The 18,672-nt window shown below is 43.8% G+C and overlaps 1 protein-coding gene across 3 annotated transcripts in view; it reads left to right on the top strand.

The window, feature by feature from the left end:
• The first annotated feature begins 15,152 nt into the window (after nucleotides 1-15,152).
• NARS2 (asparaginyl-tRNA synthetase 2, mitochondrial) overlaps nucleotides 15,153-18,672 on the top strand; it is a 132,873-nt gene continuing 129,353 nt past the window's right edge. For all 3 annotated transcript variants that reach the window (XM_040963978.1, XM_040963979.1, XM_040963977.1), the window contains exons 1-2: nucleotides 15,153-15,486; nucleotides 17,380-17,489. In XM_040963978.1, coding sequence (XP_040819912.1) covers nucleotides 15,343-15,486; nucleotides 17,380-17,489 — 254 coding nt within the window. In that variant the 5' untranslated portion in view covers nucleotides 15,153-15,342. The remainder of the gene's footprint in view (nucleotides 15,487-17,379; nucleotides 17,490-18,672) is intronic.

Below are 18,672 nucleotides of genomic sequence, written 5' to 3'. Positions count from 1 at the left end.
GATTTATTTTTTTTTATTTTTTATTGCAAATTCAGATATACAGAGAAGAGAGACAGAGAGGAAGATCTTCCGTCTGATGGTTCATTCCCCACGTGATCGCAGCAGCCAGTGCTGAGCTGACCTGAAACCAGGAGCCAGGAACTTCTTCCAGGTCTCCCAGAGGGGTGCAGGGTTCCAAGGCTTTGGGCCATCCTCAACTGCTTTCCCAGGCCACAAGCAGTGGCTGGGAAGTGGGGCTGCTGGGATTAGAATCAGCACCCATATGGGATCCTGGTGCATTCAGGGTGAGAACTTTAGCCACTAGGCCACGCTGCTAGGCCCCTCCTCCCAGCTCCAAACTTAGATCTGCCTTCTCCCTGTGTATTGTGGGCATCTGGGATATAAAGCAACAGGTGTGATCTCTCAGTCTCTCCTTCCTTCCCTTCCTCTCTCAAATTAAATTTTTAAAAGGTTACAAGAAAGCTAAAGAAATTCCATATACAACAGCATTTTTTCTTTTTGCTTTAATTCATATTTTTCATGATACCATTCCATAGGCTCAGGGGTTTCCCTTCCCCCCCCCCCCATGGTTCCTCCTTATACTGTTTTCCACTGTTTTATAACAGTAGTATAGTCCTTCAGCAAGAATCAGAAGTTAATCATTCCTCTATCATAACATTGTAGGTGCAGACATCTTATTAAGTCCAGCATCTTATTGTCAAGATATATTTAAGTTTCATTGGGAGTCCTTCTTTTATTTGGAAGTAGAGATGCATACTGCACTATACCTTGACTTCTTAGTATGTGAGGGATCCATGTACTTGAACCCCCATCATCTGCTGCCTCCTAAGGTGTGCATTAGAAGGAAACTGGAATCAAGACAGGAGCTGGGGGATAGGGCAATTGGAGTTGCATAGTGGGTAAAGCCACTGCCTACACTGACAGCTTCCCATGTAGGTGCCAGTTCAAGTCCCAGCTGCCCCACTTCCAATCCCACTCCCTTCTAAAAATGTGCCTGTGAAAGCAGTAAAGAAGGACCAGGTGGAAGACCAAAGTGAAGTTCCTGGCTTCCACCTGGCCCATCTCCAACCATTACAACCATGTGAGGAGTGAGCAAATGGAAGATCTATCTCTCCCCCTTTGCCTCTTTGTAACTCTGCCTTTCAAGCAAATAAATCTTAGGAAAGACAGAAGCAGGGACTTGTGCCCAGGTACTCAGAATGGAATGCAGTCATCCCAAGCAGCATCTTAACCACTGTACCGTCCACCTGCCTCCTCCTGCAACCACATTGCATTATGCAGATTTCTGGTTTCTGATAGTGTGAGGTGGTCCAGTTCCACCGTCTGCATCTCACGCAGCGGATTGGAATCGATCATTTCTCACAGGATTCCTGGTTCCCTTACTGAGACATTGTGTTTAGACACTGCAGTGCAGAAGATGGGGGCACCTCCTGTTTCGGGATTGCTGTGGCTTCTAGAACTTTTCAGTGAAACGAACTTGAAAGTGTGCATTTTTAAATGTGGGAGAAAATGATAATACTTCCTGTGTTTCTGACTTAATTGTAGTTAGGTGGCTTATTCTTGCCATTATTCATTTCACAATTTTACTTTGTAAGTTGAAAGTCTTGATTTCATAACATAATTCACATTCATAATTTACTAATACAGTTATTTTACCTGGCAAGAAGCCTGTGAGAGCTCCAAGACGGCAATAGCAACAGGAATACTGAATGTGGGTTAAGATTTCTTTGCGGTGGTCTTTGTGCTTCAGTGTTCTGTGCAGGTCAAGGAATTCTTTTCTCAGTGTGCCTATGGCATGCCTTGTTACAGTTTGATTCATTTGTTCCACGTTTCTTATTTTTTTTAAACTGTGTAAAACAATTGACATGGTTTCAGTCAAGACTCTCTAACAACCTAAATCAACAGGAATTTCACTCCCACTGCTAGCTTCCCCTCACTCTTCCTTCCCTCCTTTCCGATATATCCATTGAATAATCAGTTGCACATGTCTTTTTTCTTTTGTATTTTGCAAAGATCACCCTCGCCCCTGTTGCATGCTCTTAATTGAACACAGTCTCCTAGAAATCACTCCGTTTCCACAGACGTTGACCTGGTCATCAAGTCTGAGAGCTTCCTTGTACTCCACTGTGTGGGTCAGTCCAACTAGTCCCATGCTGCTGGCCATCCGTGCTCTCTCCGGTCATTTGTTATTACAAACCAAACCACGGTGTTGTGCCTAAATCACCTGAGTTCTATTTTTGTTGGTGTATCTTTGGATCACATTGCTACAAGTGGGATTGCCGACGCCACAGTTTTGATAATATGTTACCAAATTCCCTTCCCATGTCATGGTATTATTTGCATTTGCACCTGAAATATGTCAGAATTGCAGAGTGTCTATTTCCCTTACAGCATCCGCAAGAAATTATGTTGTCAAAATTTTGTGCTAGATTGTTTTTACTGGCCTGAGAAATGCAAATCAGCTCAGATTTAACTTGCGTATCTTATTAAGACTGAGCCTAAGCATCTTTTCACATCTACAATAGCCTTTTCTCTCTCTGTGAAATGTATGTTTCTGTCTTTTGCCCATTTTTATAAACAATTGTTGGCAGTCTTTTCTCTCAACCTTTAAGTTACTTAGGTCTTTGAGACATGAGTGTTAAGTCTTTTCCTAATTATCATTTATCATTTAGCTTTTCTGGTGATTAATTTTGCTATGCACTCAGATTTGCCAGTACTTTCTCTGTTTTTTTAATTTTTTTTTAATCGGAAAGTCAGATTTACAGAGAGAAGAAGAGACATAGAGAAAGATCTTCCACCCACTGATTCACTCCCTAAGATCCTGCATAGGCTGGAGCTGAGCCCATTCAAAGCCAGGAGCCAGGAACTTCTTCCAGGTCTCCCACATGGGTGCAGGGTTCCCAGGCTTTGGGCTGTCCTTGATTGCTTTCCCAGGCCACAGGCAGGGAGCTGGATGGGAAGTGGATTAGTAAGGATACAAACCGACGCCCATTTGGGATCCCAGTACATGCAAGGAGAGGATTTAGCCTCTAGGCTATCACGCAGAACCCAACCAGCATTGTGTACACAGATTTGCCAGTTTTTTGTTTTATTGTTTTACTGTTTCTGTGTCTTGAATCATAGGGAAGTTTTCCTTCACACAGATTGTTCATGTGGTAGGAAGCTTCACGAAGTAATCAGTGAATTTCTCAAGGCTCAGTTGGTGAGTGATAAAGCTAAAAACTCTGGGGCACAATGTTTGAGATGCCCCCACGCTTTGACGAGTTTTCCATTCAGGGATCAGGCCAGGTTCTCACCTAAGGATCAGAGGAAATCTCTTCACGCTTCCAGTAGAGGAAGGGAAAAAATCACCATGAAATACACTTACAACCTGCTGTTCTCCTTAACCAAAACCTGCCCTCCAGGGAAAGCATTCTATCGGAGTGTGAATGCTTAGTTTCAACTTACTTTTTATCCTACTTTGGAGGGTTAAAAATATACTGTAAACCTCTAGTGAATGTTATCATGGGAGGGCGGGGGCGGGGTACAGGCTCTCTCACGAACTAAGACCCAGTCAGAGATCAACACTGCTTCCCCTCAGCACTTAGCCTCCTTTCAGCCAGGCCCCTACAGGAGACACAGGGAGAGGAGCTAAAGGCTCAGACTTGGTTTGTAAGGAGTAATCAAGGACAACAGGGGAGACAAAACTAAGGACACCGAGGGAAACAGCCTCTCATAGCTACTGATCGCTGTGCCGATAGCCAACCCACGTCAGCTAAACCCAACGCCTCCCCCTCAATGCCTATTGAATTCAGCCCCTTTCACCTAACACATCATGTTCTAGCTTTCAACAAAAACAGATAAAGCATGCTAAAAGGCACAAAGTGGAGTTCTCTCTTAAGGAAAACAAGCAGCAGAGCCAAGCTCAGAAATGGCAGCCAGTTTGGAACTATCGGGTCCGGAATCTAAAATAGCTATGATTAATAGACCAAATGCCTGACTGAAAAATGTAAAATACATGTAAGACAGATGAGTGATGTAAGCAGAGAAATGGGGACTCTAACAACAAAAAGCAGAGGGAAATTGTAGGGATTTTTCTAAAAGTATAACTGATAAATTCAGCAGACTTAAAGATTCAAATCAACACACAGAAGTCCGTTGATTCTTTTTTTTTTTTTTTTTGTACATCTGGATACATAGGAAGGGTAGGATCTTGGCTATAGAGTATGCAGAAGAAGCGAGAGGAATCAGAAGTATCAAAGACGAAAAGCTGTGGCTACACAGCATGAATAAATCTAGATTGAATTACATCATGAGGAGTGTAGTATTGTATATGTATATGTATATTTACCCCAAAAAAATGTTGTAGAGAAGTTTAGGGTATGCTTATACACACCAAGCAGTGACTATGTGAGAGGTAGATATGGAAATCTTTAAAAAAATAATTTTTAAGAAAATTATTTATTTGAAAGTCACAGAGACTGAGGACAAGAGAGAAGGAGAGGGTATCTTAACCTGGCCTTGTCTGGGCTGCTTCTTTTCTTGGTTCTTGCATATACCTGCAGGGACTGTGTACCAACAGAGGAGTTGCCAAGGTCCTCCATCAGAGCCTCTTCTGATTCCAGATCTTACACACACAGGTGAGTCCATGGCTCAGCCCTACTTAGTCTACCTCTTGTCCTAGCCAGAACAGTGGCCTTTCCTGACTGGCTCTCACCCATTTCGGTTCTTACTGTTGGGTGCTACAGCCCAGCCAAGCCTGAGCCATACCAGATACAGCTCACGTCTGGCTTAGCCCATCCTATACCCACCCTGGTTCTCACGAGCTACAATGGGTGCTGGAGTCTAACCCAGTCTTGCATGTCCCAGACTCAGTCCACACCCATGCCAAGAGAAACTACATCCATGTCCAGACCAGACCCCACTCTGACCCCTGTGCTCATCAGTGGGGCCCACAACCCAGCCATGGCACCCCCTTAGCTCCCCAACCAGAACTGATCCCAGCCATAGATCATCTCATGCATACCAGTGGTTGCTGTGACCTAGCTTGGCATAGCCCCTTCTCGTCTTGGCCTTTGCCTTAGGATGCTGCAGCCTTGCCTGACCTAGCCAGCCAACATTCCCAGCTCTCGTTGGTCAGTGCTGCAATGTGGCTTGCTCTGTCTGCTCTCATCCCTGGTTCATGCAAACCAGTAGGTGTGACAGCCTAGCCCAGCATGACCAATATTCCATTCTGGTTTCTGCACTTGCCAATGGGCTATGGTTTGCTCAGCCCTGCCCAGTCTGCCCCCTTCTAAAACCAACTCACATACTTGCCAACAGATGGAGCTACCCTGCTAAGCTTGCCTAACACCCAGGCCTGGACCACATGTTCATCAGTGGTAGCTATGACCCACTAGTGAAGTTTCCCAGGTACCTCCACTCAGGCCACTCCCAGATCCAGATCTCACACATGCCAGCAGGCACTTGGCCCTTACCAGACATGGCCAGCCCCATCTGTCACAGCCTTTGTATGGGCTGGTGCAGCCCAGCCTGCCCCACATCCTGTTTTAGGGTGCTCATACAGGTGCTGCAGCCTAGACCTGCCCTGCTTGTTTCCAGCCCCAGCAACTGTGAGCATTGGTGAGTTCCATGGTCACACCTAGCTCAGCCCATCACCACCCCAATTCTCGAGCTAACCAGTGGGACTTGTAGTTCCATAGGGTTGGGCTCACATATCCCCCACAGAATCCAACCCCAGACCTATTTTTCTTGCATGCTGTTTGGTGTCATGGCATGTTTTTATTGCTCCATTTTTCTGCTTATATGGATCAAGCAAGCATTTACTAGGTTTCTCTCTCACTCCATGATTAACTCACTAGTACATGAGTTATGCTATTCTTTGGTTGTGCTGTTCATAAGGCTAACCACTGATATTTGCCTTTGGTGGCTGGGTGCCACCACTTGGCCCCTGCCACTCCAACATAAACCTTTTTGTGTATTATAGCATTACCATCCACTTTTAGCCTAATCCAATTCAACATTACTTGAGTATCTACCTTGGCTAGGCAAGTTACTTATGAACAACTTACCAGAAAGCTAAATACTAAAACCTGAAGACTAAACCCAAAACAGAATGCTCTTATCAACAACAGATGCTGTCAGTATGTTCTCATGCAGGTTTTCCTCTCCTTCAGGGGTTATTCAGGTCCATCTGAGGATCTCAGCAGATCAGCCTTCTGATTTGCTAACATCTTACTCCTAGACCACTCAGAAATGTTCCAAGCCTCAGCTAAGCTTCTGACATTCCTATTGTTGCTTTCTTACCATATTATGAACTGAAGTCTCACAATATGGTAGATGCTATTCGCTCCAATTTTGTACTCTAACTTTCCTCCCACCTCGTGCTTCCTCTTCCATTTGATGTTCTACAAAACAGAAGGGAACTGGAAGGACCAGACTCTTTACATTCAGAACTCCTTTTACAGTGTCAATATTTTAAAAATTTTGAAATGAACAGGACAAATCAAGCAACTTTAGAGATTAGGATCTTTGCAGTATGTTACAGTTTAAATGTCAAACTGGATAATGTCAACCTTAATGAAAATGGCCAGCTAAGAATTAGAATGGTGCAAGAATAATTTGAGATCCTAACATCTAGGAGGTAATATTGTGTGAGCAGATGTCAAAGTTAACAATGCTAGCCAACTAAATAAGGAAATTGGTAAGAATATGCTGAAAGTTAGCTGATCAACACTGATATTAATCATGCTTTGGACAATAGACAGACAATCTATAAACACTCAGTTTACATCATGGGAAAAAACACCCTGATTTTATTTTCTTCCTTCACTATTGAAACTCCAACCATATTTCTTGTCACACTTGAGATATGTTCATTGGCTACCTTCCCTCTAACCTTGTGAATCCTACGGTTAAGATTCACTGCTGTCTATTGTAATTATTTGTTTATCTATCAGTCTCTGATAGTAGCCTACAAGTTTGTTGAATGTCTACAAACCTATAAGGAAATAATCAGGCAATTTGGAGGTTTTTTTTTTTTTTAAAAAAAGACCTTGATTTAAATCCTGGCCCCAGAACTTACTGCATCATCCCAGGCATGTGGCTTAGCTTCCCTGAGCCTGGGAGTATTGTGGGGGTGCTTGATACCTGACTGTGCTTGTTCCAAGTTCTTGTCTCCACATGAGAAGAGAATTCAAGGAGGAGTTGTAAAAATGTTCAGGAAAGCCAGATTTATTGAAGTGGACAAGATACACTCATATGTGGCTGCAAGAAATCTCTCTTCCCAAGAGGAAGAAAGAACAGCTACCCAGACAAATTGGGGTCATTCTTTTATAGAACAGGGGGTGGTTCCTGGATTAGGACTTCATAGAACAAGGAAAATAGATTGTGAAGAAGTCTTGAGGACCACTCCCATAGATGTCTGCTTTCTGGGGAGTTTCAAGCTGTCTTGGTGTCTTCCCATAGGGCTGGCACATGCATGTGGTCATCTCTAGGAAAGTGTCATTGCATTTCATGCATAATGGGAGGTGAAGCTCAAGTGCATAATGGGGAATGAGCATGCCCAATCTGCAGTCATATTGGATATTTGCAACCAACAGGCATGGAAGGGGATGGGTTTGGAGTGAACGTGTGCTGGCAGCCTTCTGCTTCTCCTCCATCAGGGAAGCTTGCCTGTTGGCATCAATAGTGTTGATTTGTGAAGATAGGCTTTTAAACCCTCCTAGAGAAGTTAAGATGTAATGATATCGTTATTCTTACAAAATAGAAGAAGAGGATGGCGAGCATGAAAGCAGAAAGCCCTGAGCCTAAGGAAATATATCATGAAAAATAAAGAATTAATAATACTAATAAATAATAAAGAAAATCAAAATTATGTCATCACAAAAGAAAAGAAAAGCAGAGAGTATAACGAAAGGAAGGAGGAAAGTATCATATTCTTGGAATCATGTTTACGAAATTCATGAAATCTTCTATGTATTAATGAAGACATTTCAATTTTTTAAAATCTAAAACAGCACAAACAAATACACAAACAAAAGGCCTGCCACAATAGCCTAGTGGCTACAGTCCTTGCCTTGCATGCACTGCCCGGGATCCCATATGGGTGCCAGTTCGTGTCCCAGCTGCTCTACTTCCCATCCTGCTCCCTGCCTGTGGCTTGGGAAAGTAGTAGAAGAAGGACCAAAACCTTGAGATCCTACACCCACGTGGGAGACCAAAAGAAGCTCCTGGCATCTGGCTTCAGATCAGCTCAGCTTCAGCCATTGTGGCCATTTGGGAGTAAGCCAACAAACAAAAGATCTTTCTCTCTATACTTCCTTCTCTCTGTAAATCTGCCTTTCCGATAAAAATAAAATAAAGTAAATCTTTTTTAAAATCTTTAAAAATGATACCACTTACCAAATAGAAAGATCCTTGATTTTAATCAATAGAAGGAAACTATGTGATTAGATTTCTTTGATGATAAGTGATAGGCTAATGAGGAAAAAAGACATAGCAATTAAATGCAGTATATAATCTGGGGTTGGATTGTGAATTGGGAAGGAAAGTTGCTATAAAAAAATTATTGGGACAATTAGCATAACATGAGAAGTAGGCCTTATTTTATACAATAGTTCATCTTAGATTTTATTAATTTGATCGCAATATTTGAAAGAATCTCCCCAGACCCAGCATGGTATCACAGCAAGATAAGTTGTCACATGCCAGTTTCAGTCCCAACTACTCTGCTTCTTATCCAGTTTCCTTCTAACATACCTAAAAAGGTAGCAGAGGATGAATCAAATATTTGTGCTCGTGCCATCCATGTGGGACACCAGGATGGAATTGCCGACTCCCAGCTTCGGTCCAGCTCAGTCCTGGTTGTTGTGGCACTTGAGGCATGTACCAGTAGATGAAATCTTAGCTTGATACACTGCCATGGCTGCCCACCATTTATCTATTTATCGTTTGGCTGCCTATGGTTTTAGGGTCAAATTCAGAAAGTCCTTGCTGAAACCAGCATCCAGAAGCATGTCCCCTGAGTTTGGCTTAGCAGCATATTGCACTAAAATAGGAAAAAGCATCCCCCCATGCTTCCACTTAGTTGTACAGTTTCAAATCTTCACTATCTTGAGCTGTTTTTATTGTTGTTCTTGTTGGGGTAATCTGTCTTCATCCCTCTACATGTGGGTATCCAGTTTTCTCAGCACCATTAGCTGAAGAGACTATCTTTTCCCCATTGTGTGTTTTGGGCAACTTTATCAAAAATAAATTGACTCTAAACACATGGATTTATTTCTGGGCTCTCGATTCTGTTCCATTGACATTTATCCTTTTAAAGGGCTATAAAAACAGATTTAAACTTAAGAAACAAAGAAGATTATGCCTAAAATAGTTACTATCTGGTTCTTTACAGAATAAGTTTACATGCCTCCATTCTAGATGCTTCATCAAATTTAAGTTCATTTATTTGCTTTTATTTGCAAGAATACTTCACACAGTATTCTAGATACACTTTTTCCTACAATGTCATTTTAGGAAATGCATAATATCTCCTTGTCACACTTTCAGTGCTTAAGATCTCACCTGATCTATTCCTTATAAAATTTTCTATCAATATGTATTTGAATGATTATCATTCATAACTATTGTACAATGTTTCACTAAAACTTATAAAATGATTTTCCATTTTCATTATACTTTTTGCATTAGTTGGAATTAACTATTTGGTTACTTCAAGACAGAGTTCCAGAAAGGCAAACAAGTGCTTATTTCTTTGTTATTTACTGTTTGAAGACTAATAAAGTCATGTCCTAATAATCCCTATAGTGGCCCACAAGTATTTTAAATTTTTTCAAAATATTTGCTTTTTTTATTGCATTTCATTTTATGACATCATTTCGTAGGCTCTGAGGTGGCCCCCAACCCCTCCCAGTACCCTCTCCCCATGGTGGATTACTCTACCTTATTGCGGTATTACAGTTCAAATCCAGCCATGCTTCTTACATTGTAAGCATGTATCATGCATAGAGTCCAACATCTTATTGTCCAGATCAATTCAACAGTTTCTTGGGGAGACCCTCTCTGGTCTAAAAGCAGAGCTGGCAGAATATCATTCCAACCTATTAACAGCCATGACATAACGTCAACAACAGTTTACAACATTATGGAGTTAATTGACATGGTATTGAGTGACTGATATGCTAGAAAATGCAAGTTCTTAACCACATCCTGTGGCTACTTCACTGACATTTCGTTTTTAATTTATATATAATTGGCTTCTACCCTCCTTAAGATGGCTATAGGATACTATTCAGTTGTCTTGTGTCTATTTTCATTTTTGTATTTAGCAGTTTATTGTATTGAAGCATCATTTTTACTGAACTTGGCAGATTTTAGGATAGTCCAAACTGGCTTATAACTTTAAAAAGGCGTATGTCAACAGTTGAGGCACAAAACAGTTTTAGGAGGGGTGTGCAGAGAAACATTCAATATCCCAGTGAGGAGTAACTTATTTTCGTGTCCCACCTAATAAGGTATATGTGAGTCCCTGCTGACTGTTTCCTGTCTGGTTCTAAGCTTTCCTTGTTGTTCTCTATCTATTCTAATTTTGTTATTGTAAAATATTTGCTTTTTAGGTATATAATATTTATGATTTCTTAGAGGCTTATGTATTTGAAATTTGCAAAGTGCATATATTTTAAAAATCTATTTGGGCATGGCAAGCTAATCTGCCCTTTATAGCACCAGTTTCCCATATGAGCACTGATTCTAGCCCCAGCTGCTCTACTTTCAATCCAGCTCCCTAATAATGGTCTGGAAAAGCAGTGAAGAATGGACTGAGACCCTGGGCTACCCTTCAAGGTGGGCCTTTGGCCTAGTGTGATGGATGTGCCCCATACTGGCGTGTGTAGGTTCAAGTCCTGCCTTTAGATCCTCAGTCCAGCTTTCTGCTGGTGCAGACTCTGGGAGGCACCAGGAAACAGCACAAATAATTGCATCCTTGTCACCAATATAGGTCTAGATTGAGTTTCACTCTTCCAGCTTTGGTCCTGATGCAAATAAATAAATATTATTTACTTCTAAAATTTACTCGAAATCTGGGTTGCATGGTAAGAGAGAGAGATCTCCTAATCTGCTAGCTCATTCCCCCAACAACCACAATGGCCAGAGCTAAGCCAGAAACTGGGACTTGGGAGCTGAGCCATTTCCTGGTGCCCAACTTCTTGAAGTCTAATTTTAAGGACAAGCCCTCTGCTGCCAACAGTGAATCTGCTCACACTATCAGAATAGACTGTAGCGAAACTGGATTTTAAGGGAATAGCCTTACATATTTTTTTCATCTGTATATTAATCTCATTGATTCTCAAAGAATGAGAGGGAAAATGATTATATTCCCTAATGATGTGTAGCTGAGTGTAACTTTTCCAGGAAAAGTCTCAAAGAATTCATATATCTCTCTCCCTTGCTTGCCTTTTCCACCACCATGAGCTAATATGATTAATGAGATTGTATCTTTTCCTGAGACTAGGTGGAGAAAAACAGTGAGGACTGCATGAAGCAAATTTTTATTGCTATAGTTCAGAAAGCCAAACTTTGGTTTTGCTCATGGCTCTGAAGGTTCTCAGACCAAGATCAGGAGTGCCCTATTGGTTGAACCTTTACTTCTTGTTATCAGAGTTTCAAGGACACACAGGGTATCAAGTAGCAAGAATTAGGGAGCATGAAGGTCTGACTATGTCTACATCACCTTATAAACTACTACAATTTAATCATGTGGGCTTAACCCTCGTGACCTAATCCAGATTAATCACTTCCCAAAGGCCTGACCTATCACTATCCTAACTGGTCAGTTTTTACCCTTTTAATACAATTACTTTCTGATCTTGGGGTTAAACTTTTTGTATGAATTTGTGCGCCAAATAATTCAAACCCTAGTAAGGACCAATGTTCTTCCACTAAAGTGGAAGTGAGATGCATTTTAACCAATGCATAGGTTATCCATTGCTGCTTACACGACACTAGCAGTAAATATTTTTGGGGTGTTCGGAATGTCTTGGCTCAGAGATTCTCAGTGATTCTCAGGAGTTTGCAGGAGAGGTATCACTTGGTACCTTAGTCATCAGAAGGCTTGACTGGAGCAAGAGGACCCGCTTCTGGGATGGCTCACTCACATGTGTGGCAAAGCAGTGCTGACTGCCAACAGGGTGCCCCACTCCGTGAACATCTTCACAGAGCTTTTGTGGGGTGTCATAAAGGCATAAAGATATGGGACCTGGACCCAGCACCATGGCTTGGTGGCTAAAATCCTCGCCTTGTAAGCACTGGGATCCCATCTTGGTGCTTGTACACGTCCTGGAAGCCCCACTTTCCATCCCAGCTCCCTGCCTGTGGTCTGGGAAAGCAGTCGAGAACAGCCCAAAGCCTTGGGACCCTGCACCCTCATGGCTGATCCAGAAGAGCTCCTGGCTTCAGATGGGCGCAGCACCGGCTGTTGTAGTCACTTGGGGAGTGAATCATTCATTGGACGGAAGATCTTTCTCTCTGTATCCACATATATATATATATATATGCATACACATATACATATATGACTTTGCAATAAAAATAGATAAAAAAAAGATAGATAGATAATAGATAAAAAAAGATATGGGACCTGCCATCCCCCAGAGCAAGCAATCCAAGAGAGGAAAGTGGAAGAGATGATGTGTTTTATGACTTGTTCTCAGAACTCACATATCAACACATCAACTGTAATCTTACTCTACATTATCTGATTCTGTGTTAAAGAATACTACCTCAGAAGCCCACATGAGGGTGTGGAAGCCCAGAGGCAAGAATCACTGTAGCCACCTTGCAGGCTGACACAACTAGGAAACGTCAACCAATTACATCATTTTGCAGTGAAATATTACAAAAATGAGTGCCCAGTCAATGATTCTTACATATGCACGTGTACATATACACATATCAATCATATTCTTATTTTTATTATGCCAGAGTAAGGAATGCCAAATTGCTTAACTTGATACATTGAAAATAGAAATTTTGTATTTTTTATTTGCTGCTATACATGATTCTTCAACAAAACTTGAAAAATGAAGTATAGATCATTTCTTTTTAGCAACAGTCACATTATCAATGAATCTTCCATATCATTGTTCACAGGAATTGGTGGGCCCCAAGGAATTGCTGCTAGAGGACTAAATCTGTTAAAGGAAACATCCAGGTCCCTGAGTTCTTAGACATTACTATTTGTGCAGTGTGATCACTTGGTCTTCTGGTTCCAATACCCCTTTCACAAGACTCTTATGCAAAACAAGTTGAACCGAGTTATTGAATTACTAAAAAAAAAAAAAAATTCCTACTCAACAACTCAAGGTGAAGCATCATCTTCTTTTTGTGTTTTTGAAGTGCTCCAATGAGAGTGATTAGTTTTAGGCTGGGGTGGGTACTGATGGCTGCACAGTTCAATGTTGAGTAAACCTCCTTACAGGTTCTTTGTCACAGAGCAGAATGTAATCAGCTTCAGAATTCACAGGGTTTTAGGCAGAACATGTTCCTCTCCAGAGACATCCTTCATCTTTTCAGCATGTAGAGAGAGTTGACCCTATTGGATGGAAGGGCGTGAGGGGCTGGTGCTCCCCTAAGAGCAGCAGGGAACTACCTTAAGTCAGCCTTCCCCACATCGTACAGAAAATACTCCTGCACCAAGTGAGGGGTAAAGGGAGTGGTCCAGCCAAGGGGCAGGCAAGCAGAGGGGACTAGGCTGCACAGAATTTTACAAAGCAGTAATAAAACTAACCAAAGGTCTGTCTGATTTTTATTTGTAGTTGTAAACTTAAATTATGTTGGGGATAAAGTACCATTCCCTTTAAAAAGAAATCTGAACTTTTGAGAGGCTCACTATTTCTGAACTACTTTTACTTCAGTATAATATCTTTGGCAACCCTCCTTCCCCCATGATCAGCCTTTTTGGTCTCACATCATCCATGGAAAATGCTGCAAAGTGTGGGAATGATAATAAAATGACTTTCCCAGACCACATGGACAGTGCAGTTTGGAATGATAAGCCCTGAAGGAGTCAGTCTTCACTTTTGGAGCTCTGTGCAATCCAAAGCAAGATATGACTGTACATAGAGTGGTTCGGGTTTTCAGGATGCAACGTGTGATGGATGTGTCTTTGTTAAGGCATATGGTGTTCTGGTATGAAGTTTTACAGGTTAATCATACCTAATCAGTGACGGATGGTCCAAAGCCTTGGGACCTGCACCCGTGTGGGAAGAAGCTCCTGGCTTCGGATTGACTTAGCTCTGGCTGTTGTGGGCATTTGGGGAGTAAACCAGTGGATGGAAGCTCTATCTCTCCTTCTGTCTGTAAATCTGCCTTTCCAATAAAAAACAAATAAATCCTTAAAAAGAGAAAAATGTCTAGTGACCCTAGTCAAAGATCTATTGGCGTTTGCAGGGGCTATTGAGTCGCATCAGGGATTAAGATTGCAAGGCACAGCCACACGCCTATCAAATCACCTGGCGGAGTAATGAACAAGACAAGTTGGTGTAGCTTTAAGAAAAACATTTTTGATCTGGCTCTCAACAGAATTATGTAAAAACAGTGATTCCTGAGACTGCCTTCTGCAGGAAGCCGACTCTGACATCCCAACTGAAGATGTATCAGGCATCTGTTACCCTCTGATGCAACTGGTGATGTAGGTACCACACTGCTCCGACTTGAGCGGCACCTGTGTCTGACTCTTCCTCCGCTCAGGGCACGCACTCAGGAATGACTGATATCCTCAAGCCAGTCCATCACCCAAGCGTTTCCTGAAGCTTAGGTTATTTCTTGCCTGTCAGCGTCTCAGCTGTCCATGGAAACCTTCGAAATGAGGACTGTAAGAACACCACCCAGCCTTCGCCGCCAGCTGCTTTGGGGCCCTTACAGCCAGGTCGGGCCTTAGCCCCGCCCCATCCCAGCTCCAGGTTCCGCCCATTCCCGCCCTAGGCCCCGCCCTTCCTTTGCCCCGCCTCCTGCATCCCGTCCCGGGCCCGCTACTCGGGCTCGGGGATGCCAGTGCGCATGCTCTCTTTCACCCACCTTCCCCCTCCCACCGTAGCGTGATGACGTGAGCGGCGCTGGCGCGGAGACGCAGAGGCGGGGCAGGCGTGCTGCTGCGCGTGTTTGGGGGCGTGGGTTTAGAATTAGTGCGGGACTGGGCAGCGGCGGGCTGCGTGCGCTGGCTCGGGCTGCTGCCTGTGCCGCCGTGTGGGGAAGAGGGAAGCGGAAGGGAGGTTCTGCGGGGTTCGAGCTGGGGCCTCCGGAGCGCCTGAAGTCCGGGTAGCGGCGGCCAAGAGGGGAGCACCCGCAGCGGGCACGGCGGCGATGCTTGCGGCCCCGTGCCTGCTCCGAACGCTGCGCTGCCTCTGCTCCTCCGCTCCCCGCCCAAGGTGCAAGGGTCGGGGCAGGCTGAGCGTGCGGGACGCCCTCAGGGCCCAGCCCCCGAGTGGGGAGCGCGTTAAAGTCCAGGTGGGTGTTCGGGACGTGGTTAGGGACTTGTGGGACACATCCACGTCCAGCTTTGCTTTTCCCTGTCCGGGTGAGGACATGTGGGCATGCCGTGGGCTCGCCCTTCCCATGGGTCCCCTGAACGCTCCGATTGCTGTGCAGTGCTGGAACTTTGCCTTCGTGACACGAGGGCATGGCGGGCAGACTTATTAGAAGAAGCATAGACGACCAAGCCCGGTTTCCGTGTCCTTACCTGTCCTTGAGTCCAGAAACCCAGACTTGCCTGCTTGGGACTCGGACATGACAGTTGGACTTAAACTGTGTTCAGCTGCCTTCAGCCCCCTAAGAGCCTCAGGTGGAGCTTTGCGTGTTTTGTGCTTAATGAATTAGGAGAATATGTGTAAGTATTTCTGTATAAGATTTGTTTTTGAAAGAGTTGGAGGGACAGGTCTTTAATTCCCTGGTTCACTCCCTAGCTGTCTGCAAGGTCTGGTTCCAGCTGAACCCAGAAGCTCCATTGGGGCTTCCCACGTGGGTGCTAGGGAGACAGCGTTTAATCACCTTCAGCTGATTTCTCAGACCATGAGCTGGGAGCTGGTTCCGAAGTGGAGCAGCTGGGACACCACAGGGTGCCTCTGTGAGATGCTGGCGCTGCTGGTGGAGAATCAGCATGCTGCACCACCATGCTGGCCCAAGACCCAGGATTTTCTGCTCACATACTCTTGGATTCAAATTTAGACTGCCTGCTCCAAGCAGAGAGACATTCTACAAGTTCTGTAATGTCTGTGAAGCTCAGTTTCCTCACTTGTGAAGTGGCGGTCCTGATAATCCTTCTGGGTATGCTGAGAAGTAAATGAGATAATATACGAAGATTGCAAAAATGTGTGCTAAGTGGTACATGCACAATACCTGATGATAGTGGTGGCTGTTCTTTCCTGTCTGTGCTCCACAGCCACTGAAGTGCTTTCCACCTTAAAGCCTTGCGGAGACGCAGATAAGTGGGAATCTTGTCCAGCTTGGCAGTGAATTCCTCACTTGGGTTACGCATCTTAGACGTTTCGCAATTGCTCAGAATCTGCTAGAAGATTTTTATTCCTTCTGTGTTAATTAAGTTGACGTTGCGTGTATCTCAGAAAGCTGTTTTTGGTATTACTGTTCTGCTTGAAGACATGTCTTGCAGCGGCATGTATCTTTTAAATAAAGACAGGGAATTTAAGTGTTGCTTAATATGGGTTCATACTGTGCTGGACATTGTTGTGTAGATTTTCATTTGAGAGGTAGAGCGCATATGTCAGCTGCAGTACCCCTCCAAGTGCCTGCAGTGGCCAGGTGACCGAAGCCAGGAGTCAGAAGCTCAGCATCTCACATGTGGGTGCAGAGCCCTGATCCCTTGAGCTGCCGGTGCCATGGCCCAGGGTCAGTGCTGCTCAGAGGCTGGGCTTATAGGGTTGGAGCTGGGTGTTGCCCCCAGGAGCTTTGATGAGGGATGCTGGTGTCCTGGCAGTATCTTAACGTCTAGGAGAAATGCCGACTCCTTGAGAAGGTTTCTGAGACCTTTTTTGATTTTTGGCCTTTGTGGTGGTGTGTCTAGTCTGACCGTGTCATCTCCTTGGGAATTTGACAAAAGAAGGAAAAGGTGCTGAGATACATGCACTGTTACTTGTAACTGGAGGGAAAGGTTGGGAAGGTACTGGAATAGCCAATACTGAAGAGATTGGTGGTGGTGTGTGTGATGTCCGTTCAAGATGGTGAGCTTTATAATCCAAGGTGGAATGTCAGAGTGTGTATCTCACTGTGGTAAGAGTCATGTAAAGCTAGGCATGCGTGTGGGCGAACTAAACAGCAGTTGAGTTACTGAAGACTGGACTGTGAGTAGTGTAGCAAGTTGACGTTAAAAGTATTTCTCTGCTTTAGGGGTGGATTCGTTCAATCCGAGCCCAAAAGGAAGTCTTGTTTCTGCATGTAAATGATGGGTCGTCTTTGGAAAGCCTTCAAGTTGTTGCAGATGCAAGCTTTGGCAGTAGGTGAGTAGACCAAGAAAAGGTCATGATTCATCTTCGGTGCTTCCCACTTCCCTAATCTAGTATGCATGCTTCCCCCTGGAAGGATCCTTGTATCTGCTTTTCATTTGACGTTAAGAATAAGAATCAAGATGCTGCAAATGGGACTGGCAGCCTATACTGGAGGGTGGTGATTTGAAACCCAGAAACTCTTGCTTCCAATCCAGCTTCCTGCTCATGTGCCTGGAAGAGCAGGGATCTAAGTGCTTCCACTCATGGGAGGCTGGGGTGCTGTCTGGCTCCTGTCTTCAGCCTGGCCCAGCCAAGCTGTAACAGCCATTTGGGGAGTGAGCCAGCAGATGAAGCTCTTTCTGTGTTACTCTGCCTTTGGAATGAATGCATAGTTTGTGAAGAACTCCTTCAGAGATTTCAGAGATAGGCTTCTCCTTTATCTAACACCTTCTAATCTTTGTTTCCATCTTCCCTGGTCTTGCATGACGCTCCTGTGCCATTTTGTTCTTTGTCTTCTACTTTTTTAAAGTTTTTTCTTTTTTAATTTATTTGAAAGAGAGACAGATCTTCCACTTCCTATAACAGCCACAACTGAGTCAGGCCAGAAGCAGGAGCCAGGCACTTCTTCCAGGTCTGGCAAATGGGTGGTAGAGGCCCAAATACTTGGTCCATTTTCTGCTGCTTTTCTCTATCAGTAGGGAGTTAGAACAGAGGCAGAGCAGCCAGGACTTGAACCGACACCTCTATGGGATGCTGCATAAAGTAGCAGCTTCACTGTTACACCACAGCACTGGCCCTAGGCTCTCATGCATGCTTCTAGCCTCTTTATCACTTACCTTCCACAGTTCAGTTTAGCCATCTTCTGATGTTCCCGTCTGTTGACAGCCTCAGATGTCCATACTCTGGGTTTCCAGAGCATCCTGTGCCCCCTTCTGCCTTCCAGTGTATCACACTGGCTGGTAATCAGCTACACTGTTACTGGGCTCCTCCTGCTAGATCTTAGTTTCTTGAGATTAGGAATGGTATCTCATTCATTTTGTATTCATAACCTGTTACACAGTGCTGATTCAGAAACCAGTATGTGGAAAAAACTTTCGTTATCTCCATCAGGTTTTAAAACAAATGCCATATATATGTTAGGATATAAGCTCCGAAACACAGCATTTGATTGTGATTTATTAGAACAAGAGTATTC

This window comes from Ochotona curzoniae, unplaced genomic scaffold, assembly GCF_017591425.1.
Source record: "Ochotona curzoniae isolate NIBS_2020 unplaced genomic scaffold, NIBS_Ocur_1.0 scaffold_3223, whole genome shotgun sequence".
NCBI lineage: Eukaryota > Metazoa > Chordata > Mammalia > Lagomorpha > Ochotonidae > Ochotona > Ochotona curzoniae.
The sequence above is the reverse complement of the archived record's forward strand: the minus strand, read 5'-3'. Positions and strand labels throughout refer to the sequence as shown.